The sequence below is a fragment of the Cataglyphis hispanica genome, chromosome 3, assembly GCF_021464435.1.
Source record: "Cataglyphis hispanica isolate Lineage 1 chromosome 3, ULB_Chis1_1.0, whole genome shotgun sequence".
Taxonomy (NCBI): Eukaryota; Metazoa; Arthropoda; class Insecta; order Hymenoptera; family Formicidae; genus Cataglyphis; species Cataglyphis hispanica.
In genome coordinates this window covers 110,913-134,341 of record NC_065956.1, presented here as the reverse complement: position 1 = coordinate 134,341, position 23,429 = coordinate 110,913, and the positions used below count along the sequence as shown (strand labels likewise).

The 23,429-nt window shown below is 33.9% G+C and overlaps 1 protein-coding gene across 3 annotated transcripts in view; it reads right to left on the bottom strand.

Annotated features, from left to right (window-relative positions):
• Positions 1-23,429, bottom strand: part of LOC126859544 (von Hippel-Lindau tumor suppressor homolog) — a 42,699-nt gene that overhangs the window by 1,920 nt on the left and 17,350 nt on the right. For all 3 annotated transcript variants that reach the window (XM_050610947.1, XM_050610948.1, XM_050610949.1), the window contains one exon: positions 163-498. In XM_050610947.1, coding sequence (XP_050466904.1) covers positions 163-386 — 224 coding nt within the window. In that variant the 5' untranslated portion in view covers positions 387-498. The remainder of the gene's footprint in view (positions 1-162; positions 499-23,429) is intronic.

The window sequence follows — 23,429 nt, the reverse complement described above, 5'->3', positions numbered from 1 at the left end:
GCCATTTTTGTGCTGACTTGCTATTTTAAATGCTTTAAACTTTTGCAAATCGCGATTATTCAAAAATTATCATTGTCGAAAATATATCAATTATTGTCAGTATATCGGCCAAAAAAAAAGAAAGAAAGAAAGAAAGAAAGAAAGATTATTCATCACACTTACCTGACTCCTGTTTCTTTATTGACAAAGATCCACGGATGAGTATGAAACGTGTTGATTTCCCTATAGTCTCCAGGTGACAAATCGCCATAATTAATCGCTTGACCTTCATAATCAATCCAGTATAGGGTAACGCAGTGGGGCGTTGTATTAATAAATCTGACAAAAGATTCGTGCTGACTATTGAGCGATCGGAATATCGGCCCTTGCTGTTGATTTTCACCCATTTTGGGATTTATTTCCTCGTCCGCTTTCTCTTATTTCCGTAATGATTTTCGATTCTTTACTAATCTTTCTTCCTTCCTTCCTTCCTTCCTTCCTTCCCCTTAGCCTCGAGAACTGAAATTAAAGATTATAAAAGAAAGTTAATTAAATAGTATATTATACATGTGTTCGAGCTTGATAAAAAGAAACCTATTTTATCTAAATCTTTTTTTGGAATAATATTTTTTTTATTTGTATTTCTTTATTTCTTATCTTATAAATTTTACTCTAATCGTTTAATATAAACAAAAATCAGAATTTTAATTTGACAAATAAAATTCTTATTATTATTAGCTGCTATATTCTATTTCTCGATATGAAAAAAAAGTAGTCTATCGATGACCAATAATCTCCTTGGGACACAGAGCTTTTGCCTTTCAACATTTTTTACAAACCAAATTTTGAATCCCAGAACAATACGAAAATCCAGTTTGCCACGGGTAAACAAGCCTATCTATGAAAATCGATTTATCAAGCACGGTTGCACCGCTTAAATTTGAGAAACGAGAGAAAGAGGCGGAAAATATAAAGCGGAAAATCGATCGTGTGTGTGGCAAGAATTCACGCAAACTCAATTTGATTTGATTGAGATATTCACAACAATGACTGGCAGAAAGCAATTAACAAAAAATTAATTGCAAACAAAAAAATGTGTAATAATCCTAAATTATACAAATAGGTAAAACTAATATAATTATTGATAAACATTAGTAACAAATATTGTACATCACATAGAACAAAAATAAATAATTTTTTTAACCCTTGATCAAAGAATCAATAAATCGAATAAATAAATTTCATATTTTAACATTTGTCAGATTAGATTATCATCATATATTCTTCCTTACTCTCCTTCATTTCAACAGAAAATAAAGAACAAATTCATAATATCGAAAATCCAATTACAACAAACCGTCAATTAAATCCGATTAGAATGCGCAAGAACTCCAATTAGTTGCGCAAATGATTAGCTGTGACGACGACAAGCACAGCGGATGGAATTGAGCGCTGCATTTACGATTTCAATGTAGTTCCGAAGAGTCTAAAGAGCTTATAGAGACGATTACAGAGAGAGAGAGAGAGAGAGAGAGAGAGAGAGAAGAATATATCGTTTTTCGACAAACAAACATAGTTCTCGTCTGCTACAATTCACATTTTCGCTCTTCGGCGCTAAAATCAAGCAATCCGTTAGAAACGATTCGCGCTTTCCATGCCTTACAAAATATTGAAACAATGCCGATGAACAAAACTCTATTGCGGCTTTTTACAGAGGTAAATGGCAGTGACGGCACAATATGTACATGTGTGAGCAGAATTTATCTGTTATATTATATACAAATTTTTATATACTGGATTTTATGCGTTTTCGTCTCATTCTCACTTTGAAATTAAGCCGATTGAAGAGAATTTTGAAAGCACTAATCGATTTTATTCGTACTCATTACGCCATAAAGAGATTTGCCGATGCGAATCACCTTGATCGCTGTATTTCGCTTTTCATTCGATAAGATTCTCTATTTTTCTTTGATTTTCAGAATAACAGTTCTTAGTTATTTTATGTAATACTATACAACACACACACGCACATATTAAGCGGTGACAATATTGATGATAAAAATGAAAAGTTCAACAACATTGAGCCAAGTGTCAATAAAGAAAATTTTGTCAATTTTAAGAAATTTCTGTGAAATGTGACGCGTCATAGTCAGAATTAGTGACGACAGAAAGAAGAGTAAGATTTACGTTCGTAGAATTCCAGCAATATAAAAAGTTATTCCGTATATCTTGCGAGATTTATCGTGACGACTCTTTCTCGTGGGATACAAAGTTTCAATGAAAATTTTATCCGTCTCTGAACTCAAAAATTACCCTGCATATCTCATAAACGTAATCGTATCTTACCATTCTACTTTGCCAAATCAATTTCATACGTAAATGAATAATATTATAAATCAATGTTAATCAGATAAAAACGATCAGATAAAATTTACCACAGTGCATCAATCGCCCTTTTCTTAATTTTATCATTTAATTAAAAAATTAAATTTTTTTAAGCTTAATATTATAACGTATTTCAAGTTAAATTTATTATCGATTATTGATTTCATCCTTCGTAACTATTCAAAAATACTCGTTAAAACTTTTTTTCAGCATCGTTCTTTGGCTTTAAAATTCCCGACCCGAGTATTCAACTGTCAATACATTCGGATCCGACATTATTGCCCGATTACGAATACTTGACATTCGAATATCGGAAAGATCAATGCGATATAAAATTATAATTTAATGTCGATAGATATTATGTTATATATATATATATTATCCACATTAGTTTTACATCATTTTTTTTTCTTATTTCTGACTTGTAATTATATAATATTATTATATAAAAAGCGACTAAAATTCTTTATCAAGACACCGGTCAAATTTATATTTCATCACTGGCACGCGGATCGGCCGCAAAAATTTTGTAACAGCTAAATTACTCCACCGGGAGAAATATTTCCACAGACCTCCGTGCGCAGCGTTGCGAAATTTTCCGAGGACGCTCAAACGCGAAAATAGCGTTCGTGCCGGAATTCGAACGTTGTGCCGTCAAACATATCATATAAAAGCATAAAAAGGGAGAAAAAAAACGAACCGTGCGAGGCGTTACATTAATTCGCATTTTTCGTGACAAACTCCGCGGTTTCGCTTGTTCCTCCGAGTGATCTGCGTGATTTTTTCCTCCCATTTTTTTTTTTTTTCTATTCTTTGACAATATTTCATTGAAAAAAATGAATCGTCGCTTTAGCACACTCCGATTACAATTTTTAAAAATATAATAAACGAATGCCTACATGACCATTTTGATTAACTTGTGGAATCCGTCGAAAAAAAATTGGCTTCTACTGTGAAAAATGGTGACATTTTAAATTCGCAATTAATAATGCATTAAAACGCTCGCGCACATTGAACGGTAATCCATCTCTTTTTTTTATATTTCATGGTAAGAAAGCATGGTAAGTGCATTATCGTCGATCACACGGTTTTTTGCTCCGTTTAACTCTTCCCTATTCCCGTCGTACTGATGAATTAGAGCTTGTTAGAAAACTGATGGGGATTAAACTTGAATGACTATTACATCGTATATTACAGCACATTCAATTCACATCTAAGACCGCTGTGATTTGCGCGATAATTTATATTCGCACAAAAATCAAAATAAATTTGTCAGCATTTTGTAAAGATTTCATATGGAATTCAATATCGCGATATCATATTTTCTTTGACATTTTGGATTTTATTCTGTAACTGTATACTTGCCGATCAAGTTAAAAAAATACTGCGATTACATTCCTATAACGCAGATATTTTGTGACATTTTGATTATATGACCAAACCACGTAATAAATTCGGACTAACACAAAAGTAAATACACATACTCTACATTATATAATAGTTCTAAGATCATTCTTGTGTAATTTTGTCAAACACAAAATTAATCACGTTAAATAAAGGAATAGCGCGTTAATATTATAATATAGAACAAACTTTTTTGCCAAATTTTGTATTGCACGTTGTACATAAATAATTAAAAAGTAAATGTAATTCGACTTTTCGTGCTGGAGATCGCTTAAAACAAGCGGAAATGTAATTCCGCTGATAAAAGCTGTAGTTTCGACGCTCTCTCCTTCTCTTTCTTCCTCTTGGCTAACGAAACCTCGTTTACTGTGGCAGAAATAATCATTGCATGTTACAACGCGCTAAATAAACACGTTAATCTCACGTATATTCGAGAAGAGTGAGCTGATAATTAGAACTGCCTGAGACAAACACGATAATTATTTGTAGTGTTTACATTATATTATAGATATGCACACTAACAATAAACGTTGCATTATACAAATTTTCTGTTTTAATTAAAATTGGAAAATAAAAATTTATACAAGAAAATTACAGATATCATATTCTTTTAATCCATCAATTGTGCAATTAAAACAATTATTATTAAATTCAAAGCATTTAGCTGTAATTTGAAAAATAAGAAGAAAAGAATATTTTTTAATAAAATTTTCAAAGGAGATTCGGAGACGAGAAAGTTTGTAAGATTGTTTTCTTCGTGCTTTATGTGCTATATATATAAAGCTGCTTTGTAGTTTCAAGACTATCTTGGGATAATGTTATAATAAAGTATTCGTCCTCTCTTGGCTGACGTCTCGTGGTTTCCGTTTCTTACTGCGCGTCTAACTGCCGCCTATGTAAATACTCGACACAAGGCTGCAAAGCTCAATATTGCACTACTGTTGCTTTTCGCTACAGGCGACTGCATATACAAGCGAGCGAATTACGGACCAAGCAAGTTGGACCCAGTCATCTTCAATTGCGAGAACACGTTCTTTTTTTTTTTCATGATAGAGAGAATTACAACCATACTGGCTTTAATTAACTATAAAAATCTTTAAAACATATCCAATAAGAGAATACACTTTGAAAATAGTCTGCTCACAATTGTTTTAATTGCACAATGAAAACAATTCTTCTTTAACAAAGAGCAATAGTTTTGAATATAACGTGTTAAAACTCTTATCTCTTATATTACATATATGCAGATAAGGTGCAACAGTTTTTTTTTTTTTTCCATAAAAGTAACGATAATTTTGAGAGAGAAATCTACGCTATCACATATCATTATACCAATTTTGTTAGAATTTCATTTATTTCAGAAACTAATATACCAATGATCTATGCTGTCGGTAATTTCAAGCACGTAATCGCATCCCGCTTTGTAGATGTCCACAAAGGTTGGCAAACAAACGAGAACGCCCATTGTATATCGATTGTGTTGGTATCGACCGTGAGAACAATGGGGATAATTGAGCATGCACATTACGATCGTTGGAAATTCGCACAAATCTAGTCATCATTTAAATTTAAGGATAACGATGACAGTGCAACATTTCGACGATTGTGTTCTTTTAAACTGTGCTTTCCTATCCTTTTTCCGAATAAAATAATTTTATGTTCTTGTATCGCGTAAAAAAAAAAAAAAAAGAAATACATTTTCACTTTATGAATATAAAGAGAAAGAGGGAGAGAGCAACACACAGTAAATAAACATAAAGACTTTTCATATTTTCGTCGAGAAGCTAAAATATTCGGAAAATCAAATGATATTTTAATGGATCCATAGCAAAAAAGCACTCTTGGTACCGAATTCGAAACGAGAAAACAAATTTTTGCGGTGGAAAAGATAGGTGGTGGCTCTCTCTATTAACAGCAGAGTGGATCTGTTTCCGACTTTCCTAATGAGGATCCCATGTGAGAACGAGACATTGATGTTTGAGAAGAATGAAAACAAACGACACCTCTTTGTTGTTAGTAGCTTCACTGTTTTTTCTGTTCAGAGACAAATTCTTCCTCCTCTCTTTATATCACAATTAAAAAATAATAAAACATTGACGCATGCAAATACACATTTTTAATAACAAGTATATTTAAACAATTTGTAAATTTTTTTGACAAGTTTTTAACAATGATAATTAACAATTAAATATTAGAAAGATAATATTTATACACTTTGAAATAATTAAACTTTATACATAATTGCACAAACATTTTGCCAGTAAAGCCATTTATCGATTCATCTCTTGTTTCTTTATTTCATATCAAATATTGATCGCGTTTATATGTATAATTAATAATTTCTTATATATTTTTCATATTAAAGCAGCGGGTGCAAATATAATATCTCCTAAAGATTCTAACGGATATTAAAGATATAAAAGGGTTTTATTGATTAAGTAATTTTTAATTACAAAAAAATAGATTTTTATACACATATGATCATATCTGTCAGTTTATATAATTTAAGCAAAAGCACAGCGGACAATTTTTGAACCATAATCACTGTCGCATCATTTGCAAATATAGACACTGATATATATATATATATATATATATATATATATATATATATATATATATATATAACAATAAACTTTTCGCGATATATCATCAATATTTAATTATCATACGCATGATGTATTAATGCAATTGTTAGTAATGCGAGAGGACTTTGATCGGTACCCGAAAATACCCGAAAATGTGAGCCCAACCCGTATTCACACAGTGAAATCGTTTCGTTTATGAGAATAGAAAAAATTTTTAGTTAAGAGACGCATATTGCGTGAGAGCCATTAACGATTTATACGCGACAAGAAAATTTCTGCGTCACACTGTGGCGCAAAAAAGTCCTAGCGTTTTATTAATAAAATATCTTGTGCTGTACGCAAGAGTACTCATCTTTCTGTGTGTTTCTTTCTCTTTCTCTCTTTTTCTTTTCTTCTTTCTCTCTCTAACGTTCAAATTGAAAAAAAAAATATGATTAAAAAAATGTGATAAAATTTTTAGAAAATTATTTCTGGAAAAAGACAATATTTTTAGAAGAAAAAAATAGATCTCTATATATTGCTCTCCAAAATTTTCAACGAGAAAATTCTATACTTTTTTAATACATATAATCCTCTAACATATTTTCGCTCCGTTTTATAATTTTCACGATTCTCTTATCGTATGTTTTAGCAGACTAAAGGCTGTGTAATTCGGCGCAACGTCCTACATCGCGAATGCATCGCCGCCACGTTCGCAAAGTCGGCATACCGCGGAATTTACGGTGGCTTCAATTCACGGCAAACAACATGTAATCCTTGCGATGTTTGCGCCCGAAGCCCCGAGGGCAAATAGGGGAAGGAAGGCACGGGCCCGGGGGGAGGGTGTTGGAGGGGAGGGTGGATTACGAATGGCAAGTTCGGAGAAGGGGGTATAGTGTGATCCCTGGGCTTTGCGTGTGCAACGCGGAATTCTCCGCCCAACGTCGTTGTCGTCGTCGTCGTCGTCGTCGTCGTCGCGCTTTCGTAATCGCGCCCCTCGCCTCGCGACACGTAAATTTTGCCCTTTTAATGCCGCTCACAATTAGTCACGTAGACCTACGCATACTCTCACTGTATGCAAACGAGGTTTATGTGCGGCAGATGGGTCTCGGGATCAGACTAAATGAAATGCATCATATGTAAAAAAACCACGTCACCGCAGTTTATGACAAAAAAAAGTTCAGCCATTTAAGAGTGTGAAAAAATAATGTTTTTCTTCTCTCTCATAAGCTCTCTAATTTTTAACAAAATAATGTACAATTTAAAAATTGCAAACTTGATTATATATTACGAAAAAGAGAAAAAAATGTTTATGGCCTTGGGATCATTATACTTGTTAAGCGAAATAAATATAAATTCTATAATAATCTGTCTTATTCGTGGGGTATAAAATCAAGACAAAGTTGTGCAAAAAGATTTTCGCTTTCGTTACATAGTAATACATTATTTCTCATATTTTATCTCATTATTAGATATATAATACATGCATTGCAAAAATATATTATTTACTTATCATTAGATTGTAAAATCTATTTTTCTAGCAAAGTTAAGTTAGAAGAAAATAATGAGCTGGTAGAGAAGCATAATGAAAAGAATGGTGAAAATAATTCTTATTTTATCTCTTGCGCAAAGTGATTCGCGAGATTATTTCAAGTAGCAATCTGTTTGCAACTGACAATGAATTCATGCATATTCAGACGCATAAGATGCTGGATTAAGCGGTAAGTGCAAAGTATTACACTTATGATTATTCAATAGAAACTGCGAAATCCAGTTTATTGCCCGAGTTTGCGCGCGTGAAACTTTAAGTCAATGCTTATCAAACTCTCCGTAACAAGACGAAGGAAGTCTTGTAATGTATAATGAGCCCCTCCTTTCGTTATCCTGAAATAGTTAAACTTGGCTGGCAATAACATTATTATGCGCAACGCAAAAGGTCCCATTTTGTACAATAAAACCGCTCGTAACGCTTTACAAATTGCGAACATCTTTAGCGCAATTAATTTTCTTCCTGCTAAAAAAGAGATTGGTGCGCGTGTATGCGCGTGTGTGTGTATATATAATTATAATCCTAGCACCAAACTATGCGCGTATCCGCCATTCGTTTCTAATTCATGAATAATGTGAATGGAGGATTCATCAAATTCAACCAATCAGATTTCTTTATACTATGAGTAATATATATTCATGAATGTCTTGCATCGCATAGTCTAGCGCTAGCATAAGCAGTGCGTAAAGGAAAACCATTCATTTTACATTAACGAAAATCCTTAAATCGACCGTTGTAGCAGATCGGCTTGTTTCTGTTTTATATAAAAACAGAAGGAAAGCCGCGTAATGAATAGGGCGAAAAGACGTTATTTGAGGCAGGCTCGTCTTCATCGCAGCCTCTATTTTCCGTCTCGCGGATCCTATCCCGTGCCGATCTACTCTCGTAAAGGAAAGAAGACTTCCGGGAATTTGGACAAATCGACCGAATTATTTCTATCATCCGCTCCACGCGACAAGCTTGAAAGCCAACTCGTTCAACAAATGCTCTCTCTCTCTCTCTCTCTCTCTCTCTCTCTCTCTCTCCATCGAATGGATATACTTTTGTTTTCGACGTAAAGCTATGCGAGTCTCATTCTAGTCTGATGTCATAATGGAAACTACGATAGTGTTATAAACATAAACAAATGAAACGTAAATCACAAAATGTCAGATTATAATGATAGTAATGTTGAAATAATTGAAATACAAGTGTCATTTCTTCGGAAATTATCATTTTACGTAAGATTCGAGCTATATTATAATTATTGTTTATCGAGTGGCAAAGTAAATAAACTAAAACGCATATCGTTTAAAAATTAAAAACTAAAAATATAGTTTATAAAAAAGGCAAGTTACATGAAACAAATATATAATCAGTTTAATAATTTCATCGAAAGAATATATTCGTCAGAAACTCATGATAAATTTCTTTGTTATATCTTTTTAGGATTTCGTAGTAGCTCGATCAATCGATCAATTCGATCCTCACGAAATTGCGAAAATGCTAATTACAAATGAAATTTGTAATCGTCATCAAAGAAAGATAAAAAGAAACGATAAAGGCATAAATTACTTTAAATGTTCTCATCATAATTATAACGCTGACAAAAGGAAAAGAGAGAAAGACAAAAAAGATGAAAGAAAAGAAATGTACTAACACGAGTGCAAGCATCATCCCTGGCAAATCCAATAATCCTTTTCACTACGTTCGACTCAAGACATTTCCCTTTTTTTTTATAGCAACGTAAGAGGGACAGAGCGTGCGCGCGCGCTTGAGCGAAATTTCTGAAGTAGACGCACTGCAAAGTACTCTTGACTCGATTATGAAAATGTATTTTCTCCTTCTGCTCTCCCTCTCTCTCTCTCTCTCTGTTGCACTTCCATGGTAACGACAACCCCGATAACGTCGTCGACGACGACGGCGGCGGCGGCCCTTTTCCCGTTGTTTCTAGTTTTATATCTTCTCTCTCTTTGATCGTGATATAAAGAGCTGAGAATTTGCGATAAAGAGAATGTGTTCTCCGACTTTAGCCTGCAACCGAATTACGTTAGTTTATCTTACATTCACTCGATTGACTACTCATTATTTTATCCCATCGCGCGCGCGCATTGTGTGTTTCGACAAGTACTACACATATATTCTATAAAGTGACTAGTGAGTGATACATATGAAACATCAATGATAAACTCTCTATTTGGATTTCAAAGTTAAATTTCTTAATATAAAAGTAAATATTATGTTCTCACGCATCGTTTCAACGCTCGAAAATGGCAGAGATATTAAAGATATTTCGCATAGGTAATTTTAGCAAACAAGCAACATTCAGCTTCAGCAAATTCATTTATATTTAATGAGCGATCGAATGTCATCATAAATCACGTATAATTGCGTGTTGCATTATGACATGTAGTACCGACCCGACCCTGCATGCTTAATTACATTGTGTTATACATGTCATCATTATTTTTAGTAACTAAAATTTACAAAAAAAAATTTATACCATAAAGTTATACTATCCGCAAAATATATCATGCAAAACAGATTAATTTATCCATTAATTGCAATATTTTTATAAAAAAATTGTTATGTACATATATAAAAGAAAAAAAAAATTGTTCTCCTCTTATTTGAGATTTTGTCCTTCAAATCGTCCTTTTAAAAGTCTATTGTCAATATTTTCGAGCCCATTCACCCATTCTTCAAGCGTATCCTTGGTCGCTAAATAAAGCGACATAACAGGATAAGGATATTAAGTGGAACGAATTAGCAATGCGCTCCAACCCGTGTATAAGCTCGAAAACTTGCGACTCGCGTGGAAACTTTATCTACAGAAAGTTTGCGCCGATGTTCCGTAATTATGCCGAGCGACATTATCATTTTCATTTACATTTCCGCGTGCATCGTTTCTTCTTTTTCTCAACCACCAAGACGATAATGGTATGGTCTGTTGGATGCCGGCTGCCACGAAAAGAATCGGGAAAATTACCGAGATACTCGACCAAAAATCTTTCCCTCTTCGTTCTTATCGAGGAAGATACAAATGCGAGGACAATCAAAATTGAGAGAGAGCTGTCTGCGTGTACATGCATGGTGGCGAGCGAAGCATTCCGTCGTCACCGATGATGAGATTGCCAAAGATGAGCAAAATTAAATTAAGAATAAGCAAAATATAAAAATAATATTTGTATTTAACACTACTTTTCTAAACATTACAAATGTTTACCATGTAAATTATATATTTATCTACAAATTCAAATTCTATATTTGATTGATTTTCGAATCAGAATTAAATGTTTAAAATACATATCTCTCATTAGAGATTTTAAATAATTAAATAATTAAAATCATCATTACTTCGTTCTCATTATATGAACAGTAAAATATCATATAATGTTTGTCTTTTGTAAGTAGACATTTTAGAGAAAATCATTTCTCGTTAACGTTCATAATAATCTCGATTCTCTTAAAATAGCGTCTACCATTTTAAATTTACAATTGTGACAACGTATATAAATACACACAACACACACGCTCTCGCAAAATTAAATTTCTTTTTAAAAACGTAACCGCGCGTAATATTCCGCAAAAGGTGTATAATAAAGAAATCTAGTTTAGCTTGCAATACATACTAACTTCTCTCCTGTTGTTACAAATTTTTCTCACATTTTTCGCTCGCTGAAGAATTATTTTAGGAATGTTTCATCGATCAAAGTTTGAATAATAAAATTTACATTGTATCGTTGTTTATCATTTTAATTATTTTCATAATATAAGTAAAAGTTTTCTATATAATCGATATGAAAATGACGACTTTATTTCAAATGCATTATTAATTACAAGCCTTTCCTTCGAAATGGGTATGTTTTTGTAAAACGTCTCGCATGATGGTGTCCGTGTCTGTTATGAAAGACACATTACGTATCATCGAATTCTAATTTCGCCGATTTATGAAAGATATCCTCCTCCTCCTCAAGTTCAGTTTATTTCACGGAGGCAAAGTGATTTCTGGCCCGCGGTGACAATAGATATTCATATTCCATTCTCACATTTTAAGAATAACGGCCTGGATGTGGCAATTTTTAGATTCCATCTCTGAAAAATCTCGGACATCTTGTCGTGAATGGCAAAATTCAACCAAAATAAACTGGCAAATTTATTGTTACCGCACAGAAAGCGATGCCCGAGTATCACTCCGAGTCTCGCCCTTCCCCTATGAATTAGAAATGGAATGTGAATGAGAGAAATAATACAGCAGTGTGTATAAGAGTAGCTATCTATAACGTATTTTGCATTGACGATACAAAGTACGTGTATTCAATCACATCTGATGTAATAATATTATTGTGCGTTATACATGTATGTATTTTTCGACGTTCTTTCAATAATGGGGGACCGATCGGCGCCGATCAATTTTTCGTGCAATATCGCTCGCGGGCAAATTTACGACTTTAATTGGATTTAACAGCCGTACATCGTTATTTTGTAACAAAAACATGAATGCGATATCACAATATATATATATATATATATATATATATATATATATATATATATATATATATTAATTTATACATTTCTATTTTATAAAATAAAACAACAAAAAATTGTACGAGATGAGTTTTAATAGCCGTGACCAAAACACGCGACAGGATATCAGGAAGAGAGAGAGAGAGAGAGAGAGACAGAGAGAGAGGCTAATATTTAATATCCCTTCTCTATATCCGGATATACGACGGCCTCCGATCTCGGTTCTCCTTAAGATGAAACTCGTCGGAGAGATTTCCTAGTGCTTCACTCTGCTTATTATCTTCATTTCCGCAGTCTCCTCCTTATCCGTACTTTTTGATATGCACTTGTCTGGCGAGAGCTGCTCTTACTTAAGTGAAATATCATCCACACGTTGCTGCTCGATTAAAAAATTTTGAATTATGTGGATGACGCGCGTCTTACAACATAATCCCCATCATTTCCAATATGTATATATGTTAAAATGGGTGCGCAAAATGTCACACCCGCACTGTTACACTCTATCTGTCATCATTACAAACGAAAATTGACATTTTATTCGTATTGTTAATTCGAGGATAGTAATTATTGAGATATTCAATTAATTGTGAGCATCCAACAATGAGAATATTTCCATCGCGATGCAACAGCACACATTAAAATCATATCTCTTAAATTAAAAATAAATGTGTGCCGTAATATTAATTAATTCGTTTTGCTCCACACGCGTACAATTATCAATTTTTAATTAAGAGGCACTAGTCGTTGATATCGAAATGAATTTTCATCAAGTCTGTTGCAAAATGTGAGAGAAAATTATTACATTTCCCGAGAAAATAAAACGCGAATGTTCCGCTTGTGCCTTCTGGGCATTTCACATTAAAATTGCTCGTATCGCTCTTATGTCAATTTGTGTGCATAATTTTATCACCCACGAGTGACATTACGGTGACATTTTCTCGCGCACATAAAATATCCAAGTTGCGATTTATATATAGGTGCAGATTGCATATAAACGCATGGGTTCTCGTTTCCTTAATACATCGCAAAGAGGCAATCTTACGTAGATCGCAAATGGTCGAAACAAGCTCTCGCAAGCTTATGTGTGCGCGATAAAAAATGTTGGCATTCAGTTCAGTGTCAGAGCGTGTGCGGCTTTAGCATGTTTACGGAATCAAATGAGGTCGTTTGCGCAAAAGTGCCGCTCGATATTTTCATTGTCGGTGTATATAAGATAAATTAACATGGAGCGCGTAAATATGTAGCTCATTCGTTGAATAACAGTCGTTTGTGATCGTCGAGCATTATAACTCACTCACGCTTTCGTTTAATCCCGTGAATTAACGAGGCGAATATTAATAACAGAATAATAATTATTAAATAACGATTAACGCGCAATTGTTGCCATTAGTTCATCTATTATGTATATAATTAATTTCTTTCACAATAACAAACGTATTATAAATTTTCACGATTTTCAATCATCATCAGAGAAGTAGAGTTATGAGAGTCTATAGAAATCCATTAGTGAGAACAATATATCAAGACACATATAATCAAATGGTCTGACAATGGCACATCATTAAAAATGTAAAAGACCACGTAGAGATGCAATTAAACATGATAATTAAAAGTAAATATAAAAGAAATCAATAATCAGTAAAATACGGTAAAAAAAGAAACCATTTCAAATCAAAGCAAGACAATAGCAAAGAAAACAATTATTCGTCGACAAATTTTAATTATGATGACAAAAGTTTGAGATGAAAATACATGCACGAGTATGTATTTAAAATAATTTAGGTCTACGATATCTAGGCATCTAATTTCCCAAATGGGAGAAAAGTTGTGAAATTTTCACAAAGATATTGTCAGACGCGACAAGATTCGAGATTGACTTTTTTATTTCTCTCTCTCTCTCTCTCTCATTCGAAATCGTAGATACAATCGCGGCTTTCTGGCAAGACGGTTCAAACACAATTCTTAAAATGATTTTTGCGATATAATCATTCGGGAAACATTACATTACTTTATACTATTATGTATATCTTTCTCTCTTCTCTCCTGATCGATTTGCGCACAAACAACATATGCGATCGCTCTATGTGAGCGGCGCACGCTCAGATGTTACTGACGGATCAATCCAGATTAATTGAGTTACGGTTGGCGGTTTTGCGGTCGGCCAATGACCGCAGGGATATATCCGCGGCTTCCGGTATGTTTGTTCGCCAATGTGCTCGTGTAAACGAACAGAGGGAAGACGGAGACGAGAAGGATAAGAAACAGAAAAAGAAAAAGGAAAAGTGCCGCGCTGCGCTGCGCGTGATTTTCATCAAGCTGCTCTACTCTCCCATTATTGCTCTCGTCCCTTCTTCTTTCTTTCGATTTTTGCGAAAATTGAAAGTACTACGACACGATGGCATTGCACTCTTGAGATTTCTTACTTTACCGATGCGACACTCTTTAATGGTAGCGGCAGCGCATCGACACGGAAAACCAACGACGCAAAATGCTTTCGAGAACAAAACGGATATTCAAAACTGCGTTGCAGAAAATCATAAACCTTTGCTACCATGATGTGATATTTCTAGTAGATGTGTGTATAACGGCTGCTTTACTGTTATAAATTTTTTTCGAAATACGTATATGATACGCGACACATGATCTGATGATATGCAAAATTTGGAAGAAAGATGTAACGAGTTAAAAACTTTTAAAGATTTCTATTGAAATAACACTTTGTCACATCAGTGAAAATATTTTTATCAACAGTTGAGTAATAAAAGAAAAAAATTTTTAATTTTCATTAAAATTTGTAACAATTATTTTAAAAAGTAAATTTCTCGCGAAAGATAATCAGCGCAAAATTGTTGCGTGAATGAAAGTAGTATGTAAAACACATCGACTAAATAAAAATATATTCTACAAGAGCACAAACTAGTATATATTCATATATATTTCTCTTTTATTTATTTGTTACATTCACACGTTCTCCTGTCCATGTATTATAGTATGAGACGAGATTCATTATTTGTCAAATTCTATTGCGCGAATGTTTCTCGCAAAATATATTAATGCTTTTATTCGCGCCGCGGTAAAATCTAGACTGTCAAATGTATTCCGCATACTAGAATTAATTCTCTATCGCAGTCTGTGCATTCGTGTTGTCTGCGACAAACGCGTCATATAACGGAGAATAATGCACGTGCATCGCCTATAGTTGCACGAGAGTGCAACTTTGTTGTATGGCTGCATTATATCGTCGCGGGAAAAACGATTCACGTAAAAAATAGGTAGAAGGTTTTCCATACATGGAGTATAAATAGAAGGAATAGATTGTATATATATATGTATAGATACAAATTATATAAATTTTTAAAATATGTGAAGAAATGTATTTTTTATTATTATACACAACAGGTGTCTCGAAAGACACATTGCATCGTCTCAATGTGTGTTTGGTGTTAATTTTTACAACGATGCGCTTCTTCCAATTATACTTATAAGTGCTTTTATTTCATATTTATGAAAGTGAAAGAAATTATATCGCACATTTTCAAACTCTCTCGTATACGATCGCGCGTAGATATATGTATATAAGGCGCGAACGATCTGTCACCGTAATGCAGAGATAAAAGTATCCAAGTCGTGTATCCGGCCTTCGATCTAAAAAGCGAGGGTTTGCGTGCCGCAGGCAATAAATTAAAGTTTTGAGTCTCGGCGAGGCGCGCAACGAAGAATGCGACGAGTGAGCACGCGCGCTCGTTTATTTTTGTTGCACCGGAATTCCGGGCGCACGCCACGATATTCCATGCATACAACGGGCGTATTTTTCCTCGACCGAGAGAGAGATATTCGGGACACTGTTGATTGGTCGAGTTGAACGCATCGTTCGGTTACGTTGTTTTAACAGAGGTTTACCGAAGGCGAAAGGACTCAAAGGACCCGAAACGACATGTTTTCGTACGCTTTCCGCCGCGTTGCATTCAGAATATTGAATAGACTAAAAACAAAGTGTGTTCTCTTTTATAATACAATCTTTCCGCCCAACATGTATATCGGTCGAAGATGTAAAGCTTTCGATAGGTTCTCGCGCTTACAATACATATCGCATTGTTGCGCAAATTATATATATTTTATACGAGTCAAGAATGTATCGTTGTAATCTGCGCAAAATCTGCAAAGTCGAACAGATTTATATTTTTTCTTCATCAAAATTTTACGAAGGGGAGGCAAAGTTGGTAATCCGTCGTCGGTAATCCCGACAATGTTATGGTAATTTGTATGGTAATAAAGTGCAAATTGTACACCGGTGGATGTGATTTATAGCCACAGCGTGGTACGAAATGGAATATAGGATGCTACTTTTATTTAAACCGGCGACAAATTATAATAATTCAGTCGTGAATGAGTTTATGATACAAAATTCAAAATAATACCAACAAACATAGATGGATTGGATCCGTTAATCTTTCGTATAAAATGTTTTATCTTAAATAATTAATTAATAGTTACCAAAGTATTTTATTCTAATATCTCTCATATTATTTATTAGATTTATCATCTACAAAAATGTGTGTGTATTTAAATTTTTAATTTTATTATAAATTTCATAAAAACTATAAAAAGCTTTTTCTATGTAACAGTTTTTAATCATTTGAAGGCTCAATCTAATACTTCAAATTTGTAAAGCATTAAAGATTTTATAGCTCTGTGTCTACGGTCGTTTGTCATATTTAGAATATGACAAACATCTCGAGATATGCTTCGCATACTTTCTAAGCTATTAATGACATATTTGTAAATTACGATAGAGCTAAATAAAAATTTTGTAAAAAGCAATAGAAGAGAGAGAAAGAGAGAGACGCAACAATTTTTGACAAGATTTTGAGCATCCAAAATTCTATCTCATTATCAAACAAACATTCTTATTTATTAGTTTTTAAAAATTAACGTTGTTAATGTACATTGATAACTGTGCGCAAATGTCTCTCTTTTATTGCATTCTTAAGTCGTTTAATTTAAGTTTATTGTTTCGGTAGTCATCTATCCATCAAAATCAATCAAATGCCTCAAATATGTCAAATTGTCTTGCACGCTCATCGCGCGAATGTAAGCGAAAACGTTAATCAAGGGTCAAGAGCCAACTAATGCGACTGTGGTCCTTGTTATAACAAAGGCGATTTGACTTTGGTCGCATTACCGCTTTACGAGAAACATCGGAACATGTGAACTTGGTTTGTACGAGCATGAGTGAGTTTAACAGAAATTCTCAAAGGGAATGTCGCGCTTTCCCTTGCCTCACTTTCCCGCGCGCTGCAACGCGCTAATGTTAAGAGTTAATTCACGACAAAGTGGCAAGATGAACCTCGTTAAGGTCGCCTACATGTCCTATATCTCATATATTTAACGCTCGTATGCACTCAACACATTCGCCATATGATCATGCGATTTTACGGTCATCTGAGCATCGCAGCAGCAGACCTTTTTATACGTTCTAATCCGCATATAGAAAATTGTTTTAGAGTAGACAAGTAGATAATGCTGTACTTTTTATTGCAATCTTTTTTTTTTATGTCTAGTAAAATATTATATACATGTATAAAAATGTATATTGTATAAAACATTTCTTTTTATATATACAACACTCTCTATTATTTTTCAAGATGAAGTACTATGCATTACTATGCGCAAAACATTCCAAAATTTCCGACTTTTATCGCACAAGAATAAAATTGTGTATTATAAAGTAGAGTGTATCATCAGACACACACACACACACACACACACACACTAGTAATTTTCAAATAATTTTATATTTGAAAACAATGTGTACTGCCATGTGTCCTCCCATGAATTTAGATTTTAGACCATCATATTCATTCAGTGATAAGCACATCTTTATCTTTGCAGAATTTTAATTACTAAACTATTTAGTAAGCTAAAGTATTAAACTATATTTATTTTCATTTAGCTAGATTGTACAAAGGTGCTATGATTATTATTAGCATTAAAATAACTGCTAATAATGTTATGTATGTATAAAGTTAACATACGCTATTAGTGTGATAATTGATTCCCGTGTGAATCGTTTTTTCGCACTTTACAGAAATAACAGCAATTAAAATAATTTCGTTATTTTAATCAACGCGTTAACGTAAATAAGTACGTGGATGGTGGCGATACGTTATCACAGCATCGCGGTGGGATTTCTGGAGACGTGTACACGCCTCGTAATTCGCGGCAACAATTGCTTCGTGGTGGTTGCCGTGGTGGTTGGTCCATGTGTCGCGAGGATACCGTCGCGTCGTTATATGTGTCGTACCACGGAAAGGACATCAGAGCTCCCTCCTGAATTTCGTACACGCGCCTCACACGAGTGGCAACACGCCCACTCGCTTATAGACCGTTAATTAATTTCCCCAATTACACTCTATGAGAGATGCCGCAGGCCTGTCTTCGGAGCACTTGACCCGGGTTTTAAGCAAGATATTATCGTAGGGAGCCCATTTTAATTAAGAAAGCTTATAGCTGTTATTTAAAGTTAAGATATCATTAAGCACACACTCACATATTTTTGTAATAAGTTGTCATTTTATCGAATTTTATCATTAGTCGTAAAAATATTGTCACAAGATACTAAACTTCGATTCGGTTATTTTGCCTAGCATAAAAAAAACCCCGTTTTTAGGCGGTAGAAGGTTTGATAAAGTTATGAAGAAATAATCCAAAGGATATTCGTAGAAAGGGTCACTCCATTTTCGATTCGTGCGAAAAAAGCACGCACTATATGTATCCTTGTCATACGTTGCAAACGGAGATTGCGATTGAAATTTGCAATTATTATTATGATTGCCACGTTTCGCACGCAAACAGAAAAAACAACATTTTTAATTTCGCAGTGAAAATATTTTACTCGAAAAATCGAGATCTTGCGCGTGCGTGAAACCGATGCAATCATACGTGATAATTATTACGTGAATATTATCATAGAAATTACAATTGTGAAAATGTAATATTTTGAACTAGGATTGTTTTATTAAAACGTTATTAAATTCATGCATTTTTCTTTCGCATCAGAGATTTAATTTCTTTAAAAACATGCGCGCGCGCGCGCGCGCATTTTTCAACACATAAGAGAGTCGATAATCGCGTTTAACTTTTCATCGTCGTTATCCTTGTCAGTTGATTATTACGCGATGCATAACAAAAATAATTATACCTTTGAGGATTAACTTATGTTATAATAATTATCATCACACGCCAAAAGAATAATTGTACAAAGATCTTAATTTCCTGATGCGTCCGTGCGTCTTCTCGCTCTTTATATTCGAGAAAATCCGCCTCTTAATGATACAACGTAATATAATATATAATCGAACAATCTTTGATCCCAATGATTTGATAATACGAGTGCATGCATACGTAAATGCGATTCGATGCGTTCAAATTCGCAAATGTCGACGAAATTTCGGTTTTGCTTACGTCGCTACACTACGCGAGATTAGATATGTAAATCAATTAATCTGTAGTAATTGAATTAGAATTCCCGATTTGATGCCGTCACTGCGAGAACCATACCGGAATAACGTGTTTTCGTGCGATGACATTCGAAATACCATCGCCAGTGAAATAAGTAAATTATCGAACAAATCAGAGTTTCTCGGTTCGCGTAAATTTCGATCGCGTAAAAATATACATTTTGAGAAACCCTATCCCCGCAGCTTTCTTTCCACTTATCAACCAAAACATTTATTTACTTCCATACTTGCACGCACACAAATTTCACAATTTTGTGAAATTTTTTTTCACCATTAAATTACTTTTTGTCCCGAGAGACACGTTTCTGACACGCCGTCAAATAGATATCCATCATAATCGCTCTTAAATATATGCAAATTGGCGCTGTAAAAAAAAAAAAGAAAGAAACGAGCCAGAAAAGAGCAGGGAAATTCAATTCCCTTTTGTCGCGCTCTAAATATCGGAATAATAAATTCCTATGTTTTTCCAATCTCGAGAGCGTGGTTTCCTACAGACGTGCACGCAAGGCCTACTTAATATCCTGCGGCTCGCGCTTTTCCGTGCAGAAAAATCTACGTGCTTGCGCGCGACCGATTAATCGATAAGTGAAAAGAAACTCCACTTTGTCGGTCTGCGACGCGTATTCCGCGATATATATTGTAATTTTCGCGTGAAGATTAACGAGATAGATTAAGCAGCGCACGTCGCGCGTGCAGCTTCTTTTATTCGAGCGGATACAAGATGCATGTACACACATATATATATATATATATATATATATATATATATATATATATATATATACTATCTCTGTTATTATTTTTTTACTGCAATTTCCATAATGTATCTGCCATCATCGTTATGACAATAATTTGCGACAATAAATGCGAGATTATACTGTCTCTGTACCGCGCGCAAGCCACATCCTTAACATCCTTAACATCCTTTCCGTAATCCTCACGTAAATATATTCTTAACGTGAAAGAAATTCTCTACGAAACGCTCTTTCAACGATACTCGAGCTTGTCGCTATCATTTGAAAGCGCCTCTCTTTGGATATCTTAATGTAGCTTTCCTTATCGTTAGCGTTAACTAATGGGAAAAAAATAATATTATGAATTTCTGAGAAAATTATACTAGCTATAATATTAAAGCTTGATGCAAGATTGATTTAAGTTTACGTAATATACTAACTCGTATCTCTTCATTTTACCTCCGCATCTTTCATGCAATAAGGTGTGAATGATGCATTATTTACAAACAAACTTCTCATAATCAATAATTTTAATAATTTCTCAAACGCTTTACAGAAATATGTAAATATTTACATATATTTAGATTTGAATCCAATTAATAGAAAATTAATTACAAGTAGTTTGTCGTAGATGAAGAGAATTTTTAACGAAACGCTCGCACAGGACAAGTGTCAACTCGAACATTATTTCCTCCCTCTCTCGTGCCTCAGACAGGCATCAAAAGGAAAAGCTTCAAGCTTTATTCAAGGGCTCAGATCACGGTATACTCGGAGACTTATTTCCTTTCTGAGACGGATATTTCACGAAGCACGGCAGAGAGTTCGACAAATATTTCCCGAGAATTTATTCTGCCGGAGTAGATATATATTCGTGCTCACAGCCCGATACGATTGGTCAGAATCGTCGAACTCCGAGATCCTTCACTTGACCCTGCTTGTTATGCGCGCGCGCGCGCGCGTAATACATTTCTTCCTTCTTGGCTGCACATCCCGATGTGTCGTTGACCGGGCAGCACCAGACATGATTATATTTTATGGAGGACAAGTTTCGATTTAGATAAAACTATTGTTACACTATTGTTTATGCGTTCGTCTTTTATTCATTTAATTTGGTTTGATTTAAATTTGTTATTGCGCAAATCGATGATTTCTATCTAGAAAATTTTACGATAAACACAAAGATAATTCTACCATGACGTTCTCATATATATTTAATTGTCGAATAAAAAAATCAATAATGAAGCAATAAAGCTGTAATATGTAAAAAAAAGAATGTGATTTTCCTTTCTCAGAAAACTGTGAAAAGAAAATATGTAGGAGAAATTATTATTCATTTAAAATTTTATTTTTATTTTAATGTTTGCGCGCATGTGTATTCGTATGTAACATAAATATATGCATGTATTATAGCTAATATATTTTAACGATAAATTGTAATGTGCGAGAGATAATTTTTTTTTTTTTTTGCGATATAGATTTGCGTAGTGCATTAATAATTATATTTATAATTATATTGAAATCACATTATTTGAAAGCACTTTTTAAAAAGAATTTATGAGGTACAGTCTCGTACGGTTTGTCAATTGCGCTATTTAAAATCATTTATACATTGATAACGATTGTCGATGCCATTCGTATCAATTTATCGCTTTCTCATCATGAGGAGCTAGCTGGCTACTCATTCCTCACGCTTAAATCCCGTAGATTGCAGCAGATAACAAATGCTGTAATATTATAGCGGTTTAATTCGTCTCACTATTCGAAAATCGTGGAATCGCAACCTACTACAATCCACATCATTATAGAGAGATGTTTCGATATTACGCGGCCCCACAATGTCCGCTTTCAATCTCGTTACACATGTAACGAATAACACATTTCGATGCGGTTGCTTTGTTTCGATTCGCGGAGTATCCTTATCACACGCAATGCTAAATAAATCATTAGAGAAATTAACCATCAATGTATACACACGGCTGTAAATTAATGATAAAGTGATGCATTATTTTGCTACGAGTTTTATTACTATAATGCATGTTTCTAAACGCAGACTAGAATAAATATTTTCTATGGAACCTAGTAATATAATGTAAAACAAGAGACAGTATAGATGCAAAAAAAAAAATTGTTGAAAAGAAAATAGAAAAGAAGAAAGAAGAAAGAAAAAAGAAGAAATAATATTAGACGGCTTACCGTGTTGAAGAAGTAGAGAAGAAACATGAGTGAAGCCCTAATTAAAAGCGATATTTTTACGGTAATCCGATAGCTATCCGTACATCATGATTAGTCTCGTGTCGCGACAAAACTTACATTGCTTTTCAAAGGAGGCTTATAAAGCCTTACAAGTTCAAATGCGATTATACAGAGATCGATTCAGCAATCGCTTTCTCGTTCAAAACGCTCTCCGATCTTACGCGATCGGTAATCTTTCATCTTTGTGCTCAGCAAATTCTTTCGTTCTTTTCCGAATTGTGTAGATAATTTCAATACAGATTTAAGAAAAAGGAAAAGGATTAAATCATTCAATCGCCAATTATCTGCTAGTTTGCAACAAAAATTGTTTTCTCCTAACTGTGTGTGCCAAGAGTTGAACAAAATTTCCCTATAAAACGTTAACTTCTCACTTTTATAATGCTTTTAATATCACAATATATAATACTAAATTAATATATTCTCCACATTATAAATAAAAAAAAAAAAAGAACAAACATCTTATTATGTGTATTCATGAAAATGTATGTCATGAGCATTATATCTTATACATCTTTCGTTTTCACAATTG